Source organism: Tamandua tetradactyla, chromosome 2 (genome assembly GCF_023851605.1).
Source record: "Tamandua tetradactyla isolate mTamTet1 chromosome 2, mTamTet1.pri, whole genome shotgun sequence".
In the NCBI taxonomy this organism is placed as follows: Eukaryota; Metazoa; Chordata; class Mammalia; order Pilosa; family Myrmecophagidae; genus Tamandua; species Tamandua tetradactyla.
The window spans coordinates 202546312-202552821 of NC_135328.1; the positions used below are offsets into that span (position 1 = coordinate 202546312).

The following is a 6510-nucleotide window of genomic DNA, read 5'->3' on the forward strand; positions in this document are numbered from 1 at the left end:
TTACTAAAATCCTCACTACCAGTTGGAGCTAGGATTAAGATCTAGTTAAATCTCTGAACTACCAACAGTGCTTTTTCCACTGGGCTAAGAGGAGCCCAGGTACATTATTTTTTAAATAGGAACTCACATAATATTGTAGGACCAAATGAAGGTGAGGCAAGCTTATGTGTGAAAGCTGAATAGTAACACAAACACAACATTACAGACACATAGCAAATAAGGTCATAGTAGCATTAGAGGAACTTTCTCCAACTAGCTATTTCGAAAAACAAAAAAAAACAATTTTTAGGTGAAACTAACATAAGCTCCTCATCTCTGTAAAACAGACTTCCCATTGCAGCTTGCAGCACCTAGCACTAGTTAGCTATATATCTAAGAATTTGTCCTTAAACATTTTTTTTCCAGTTTTACTTGTTATTTGTAATTACAGAATAAAAGGACTTCTACTATAATAGCTTTATTACTACAAAACATGCCATAATTTCATTAAAAAATTAGACACACCAAATAATTTCCCGGTTTTAGAAGTATCTTTAAAGGCAGCCAAGAAGTCAAAGAACTATTTAACAGCAATGAAAAGGACTACTGAACTCAGTCACAAATGAGTAAATTACTGAATTAACAGGTGCTCAAAGTTTAAATTTAAGGTAGAAAACAATGAACCAGTGGCCAAGAATTGTCTAATAGTCAGAGATGTGGTTAACTTTTGAATGTCACTCCTCCAATGCCCTGGAAAAGTAGAAGCAAGAAAGTCCTACTTCTATAACAAGAGGGGGAGCAAACTGAATAACATTTTTCATATATCCAAACACAAAAATAAAATCAAGCCTTTGAGGACTATGTGCCTGGTGCTAATCTAAGCATTCTACAGTATTAATGCTTTAACATTCTAGGGAATTAGTATCATCACCTCCATGATACAGATAAGAAAACTAAGGCAGAGATTAATAACTTTCTCAAGGGAACACAGCTAGTAAAAGGAAAGGCTCAGACTCTAATCCAGGCAATATGACTCAAAAGACCACCCTCTTATCCACTTATACTGCCTCTCAACAACCCTACAGATTCTCCCCGGACTTGGATCTGCCAGGAAACACTATCAACCAATCACAGGATAGGTTTCATTACCAGCTATTTCCATTGAAGCTTTAAATGGCTTGAGGTCCAAGGACTTGAATATGGCCAGGCTCCTTTCACAGAACACACAACAGTAACATATATTTCAATGAAAACTGTTTATTGGCCTTTTGGACAGAAACAGGAATTTATTTGCCAGGAAGGATGATGCCATCATACTGAAAGAGAAGAGATTTTATTTTTCACAACAGGAGGCAACAGCAAAGATCACAGTATGGCTAACATTTGATCATTCAAAACTTGTACATGAAATCTGGCTCTGAATCCCACATCCCTTCTGGACCAAACAGGAATCTGTACTGTGTCAGTGCTACAATGGTGCTCAACTGCTTTGAGAAAAGGGGACTCCTCCTAAGGCCATATTCACTTCCCCTTACAGCTGCCCATATTCACAGGGTGGGGATTTAGTTCTGGGTGTTTTTTTTAAGCCACCAATACTGGAAGCCCCATTTACCAAATTGCCCAAATAGTCTTAAAAAAAAATTACCCACCAAATGGTGATAATATATCTGGCACCCCATATCCCAACTCCATTCACCAACACCACTTCACTTGATATAAATCAGCTTTACCTTCTGTTGGAACCAGCGCATGGCCTCCTCTTTGCTGATTCTGTGTTTGGCCCCAATGCAGCCTGTCCTGCGCTTCTTGTCTGCGATGCTGAAACCTGGCCTACCCAGCACCTGTCCCAGGAACAACCAACAGTCACCTAGCCATCTCAGATTCAAGAGCAGATGGACAAGACTCACACACTGGACAGATCTAAGATCCACTGGTGGCCCAATGGATTCTGGCACAAGATCAATGCTGTGCCTGACATAACTGTTCCCAAAAGCCTGGACAATAATATCAACATACTGTAAGTTTGCTTTGGAGGCGGAACTTTCAGATCCTTCCCCCCTTCTCTACCTAATTTCCAATGGTACCTGAAGATTCTCCACCACTGCTCCCCAATCTCCAAAGTACTTTTCTTTTTTTAAAGTACTATTTAAACCCTTTACCTGGAATGCTTGTCAATCTAAATCATCCTCAGAAGGGAAATGGAGTGGGAGAGAATCTAGAAGTTAGTACTCCCCTGAACATATTCTCCAAAATAGGACCTTTTGAAAAATTTAAATGTAATAAATTGATATGACAGTTGGAAAGACTATGATGTAAGCACAGGAGGAAGCAAGGGATCAAGATCACGAGACTCATTAATAATGACAATTAAATGCAACAGATGATCCTGGACTGGATTTATTAATAGAGGAGAATATGCCCAGAAAGATATTATTGAGAGAATTAAAAATATATGCTTTAAATCAATGTTAAATTTCTTCAACAGGTTGATTGCATTTAATGTGGTTACATAAAATATCCTTATTCTTAGGAAATAAACATGTAAGTGTTAATGGTAAAGGAGCATGATGTAGGCAGCCTATTCTCTAATGTTCAGAATGCTGTAACAAATATGACAAAATGTTAAAAGTTGATAAATCTGCAGATTTGGATGGGTGTATATTGGTGCTTCTCTGTGTTATTTTTGAATTAGGCTTGTAATTTTCCCATAAATTTCAAACTGTTTCAAAATAAAAAGTAAAAAAAAATTTTTTAAATCTTTATTACAACACGTGCATTGTAGTAAACAACTTTTTCCCCCTTCTGTTTCAGCTTAAAAGTGCATTCCAAAGGAATCCTGTCCCCAAACTCCTTGTTAGCATCCAATTCTCACTGTTTAGTTTTATAGCTGGACCAAAATACTGCATTAACATAAATGGCCATTTCCACATTAAAATCCCCATCCTGAGCAAACAAACAGTCACATCATCCAAACCCACAACTATCTTCTGGATGGAAGCCACCCTATCCATGGCTGGGAAAGATCAGCCTGAGTGCAGCTAACCCAAATGCCAAACATAAGACCAATACTACCTCACAAAAAACTTTCAATTTCAGTGGCTACATGAAGAGTTTCCTTGGTCTTTAAGCCATGTCAGTGCTTGCTAGATCCTAGACTGTAAGTTTCATATCAGATATCTTGTCTATTTTGTTCAGTGCCATATCCCTATGCCTGCTACTAAGGACACACATCTTTCCAAGAGAGAGAAGAGACAGACAATACTCAAAGCTTCAACCCAACACCTGAACACCAAGATAGACATAAAAAATAAAGGAGTAGCAGATTCCACTCGCCTCACAGAAGAGGAGCAGAGATGCTTAAATATTCATACCACATAGAAGTCCAGGCCGTAGATACCAATGCTTGGGTCATATTTGATCCCCAGATCGATGTGTTCCTGGATCCCAAAACCGAAGTTTCCAGTATCTGAGAAGTTATTTTTTCTTAATTCATACTCCCGCACCTGAGGAAAAAATACAGCAATCACATTCCTTATCAACTTCAAGTACCCAAAAGATGACAAACTCAGCCTCAAGGTTCAACACCCTAAACAATCAGAGCAAAAGTACAATTCAATGTAACTTGGCTGGGAACAAAATCTCTATCTCCTCACTACACCAAATCACACCCCTGCTGCATGGATTTCATGAAGCCTTCCCAACCTTCAAAGAGCAGGGAAGAAAACCAGAGAAGGCAGAGGCATCAAAACAACTCCCAGGCATTTTCTAAACCGTCAAGGAATATATTTTAACCCTGCTTGATGTAAAAAAAAAAATCCTTCAGAAGCTTAAAAAAAAAAATCAGTCACCAAAGACAGTAAGTAGTACATCAAGAGTAACCACTATCACTTTAAGTTTTCCATATGTGTTAAGTGGGTCCTTATCACCCTATTAGGGGATTAACCTCACCTTTAGACCTTTCTCCAAGATTTCCTCTGCCTTGGCCCCACGGACTGTGCAGTGGACAGCAATCTTTTCATTTCTCCTAATGCCAAAGGATCTCACAGTGTACCTAGCTGTAGGCAAGGGTAACAAGTAATCAGATATTTTCATAATCCCTTGGTACTTGCCCCTTCCCCAGAACATCATTTCCATGCCTCATAACAAACATTAAGTATTGATCCACACAGTGATAGTGTTCTATTCTAATCAGCGTCACCTACATCTGTAATCGATTTCATCTAAAAGACAGAAAACAGATTTCCCAATTCCCGAGTCACTCAGTCTCAGGAAGGACAAGTTCACAACCAGAACAGGCAAATAGGCCACCTGGAAAGGAAGATACTCATTCTGTTCTAAAGAGAACATAGCATTATTAACAGCAGCTAATCCTTGCTAACGTTTTTTTGTCTTGTTATTCCATTTAACAGCTGAGGTCCTGAGAGATTAATTAACTTGCCCCAGACCACACAGTTATTAACAAAGAGGCAGGATGTGAACACATATAGTCCTTGCTTATTCCACTGTCCTAAAACAATGAAACTGAACAAAAAAGTAACGTTATCTACACTGCATTTTCTATGCAGTAGGCACTGCACATACAGTAACTCATTTTAGTCGCTACAACCTTATTAAGTATCATCACCCCTTTTCTGCATATGAGGAAGCTGAGGTCTAGAGAATCTAAGATAAGGGCTAGCAAGTGGTAGAGCCAGGATCTGAATTCAGCACTCTGGGTACACAGCTCTTCCTAATGTGGCCTGTATAACGTGAAGACCTAATCATCTTTACTACACTCAGGACCATTTCACCCTTCTCTTTACATTAGTCTGCTAAGAAAATCCCTACTGGGATTAGCTTAACCTCTGCTCACATAAAACCAGGTAGTCCAACAGCACACCCAGTCTTGAAAGGAAGATGCTTAGTAAGCGGCTCATGAATTCAATACTTTTAAGGGACGCGAGCTGTCACCTTAAAACTAGGCTTGATGCAGGTGAGTTAAGAAGAATCCACCAGGTATTTACCAGTACAGAGCTGGCAGCCCTCACCATGGCTGCTATGACACTCACCTTTGGAGAACACAGGGGTCTGGCCTGTGAGCTGCTCCAACACCTTCGCTGCCCGGGTCAGTCTGTCACCACTCTCCCCCACGCAGATGTTGAGGCAGAGCTTGCGGATGCGAAGTTCCCGCATGGGGTTCTCCTTTTCACCCTGATCCTGCTGCAACAGGGAAGCGCAGCAGTCAACACAACTACAAGCCCGTCATATCTGCATGCCTAATTCGCTTTCCACTTGCCCAGCCTATTTATTCCTGCTCATTTCAGGGACATTCCCGCGTTTGTATGAGATGGCAAGGAATTACGACAGCACAGGACTTCTTTCACGAGCGGAATGGGTGAACAGAGACTTATTACAAGTACCGAGTGTTAAAAGTTAGACGTTGAAGATGAACCCCGAAGGGCTCAACCTGCAGGGTTCCGAAAAGCCCCCAAATTATAGAGATTAAGAGAGGTGGAAGTGAACAGAAATTGCTGAGGGAACGAGTTACACGTGGTTATGTAATGTCCCGCTCCCCATTCCAAGGCTGTTCGCTGGCAGTGGCCGAAGACCGGAGCCCTACGCGGAGGAAGCGGCTGAGGTTTCCCAGCACCGAGCAATAGCCTCAAGTCCCCGGGACCCGCAATAGGCCCGTCCACGCGTCGCAGACCCCTCCTTCGCCCTCGCTGCGGCCTGCAAGCCGTGCTCGGAGCCCTCCAGGCGGCTGTCTGGATCCCGCCTTTAAGAGAGTGGGAGGGGAATTGACAGGCTCTAGACCCCGCACTCTCGGCCGGCGCCGTTCCGCCAGTTTCGGCCCGGCAGAAATTGAGAGCTCTGCTCTTCTCCCGCAGCGGACAGGGCAGCCCAGGTGCACTCGGCCGGGCGAGGATGGAGGCGGATGAAAGGAAGCAAACTCGAGACTCAGCTACTCACCGCCATGATGGAGAACAGGAAGAGAGAACGGAGCTTCCGGCCCGGGGCCTTATGGGCCAGGAGGCGGGCTCTTTCCCCGAGCTAACCAGAGAGATTGGAGAGGGTGGGTTGTGCGTTCCGCTCCTGGGCAAGCGGCGCCGGTTGAGCGCCGAGAATGGTTTTCAAAGGCTCCCTGAACTGGCACATCCCTGTGTCTCCGGGCCCTATTAGCGCCCTCTCCTTCCACACTGTCTCAGGACTTGGTGACTCAAGTGATGAAAATGCCAAAACTACGTTGTCAATTATGCAAATTATGAAGCAAATGTTTTAAAATGTATTCTTAACAATGTAAATAAACCGAATTTATACAAATAGAGTGGTGAGTTTAAGGTCCTGAACTGTGAAGACAGACAGATATGGGCGTCTCCACCTATGTGACCTTGGGCAGGTAACTAATTAGAGCTATTACAGTCTCAGTTTTCCTCATCTGTAAAATGGGTGTCATACCTGTAGCTCAGGGTGTTTGTGAAAAGTAAGTGAGGGAACTGTGTAAAGCACATAGTAAATGAGCAGTAAATGGTTACTCTTGTTTATTTTATTTTT

General features: G+C 42.3%; 1 protein-coding gene across 1 annotated transcript; it reads right to left on the reverse strand.

Moving 5' to 3' along the window:
• Nucleotides 1-1216: 1216 nt before the first annotated feature.
• On the reverse strand, nt 1217-6028 carry RPL11 (ribosomal protein L11). Its single transcript, XM_077150891.1, has 6 exons — nt 5929-6028; nt 5028-5175; nt 3928-4034; nt 3351-3482; nt 1710-1820; nt 1217-1295 (listed from the first exon to the last, which is right to left on the reverse strand). Exons 1-6 carry the CDS (start codon nt 5932-5934, stop codon nt 1266-1268), a joined length of 534 nt encoding a protein of 177 aa, XP_077007006.1. The 5' UTR covers nt 5935-6028; the 3' UTR covers nt 1217-1265.
• Between the last annotated feature and the right edge of the window lie 482 nt (nt 6029-6510).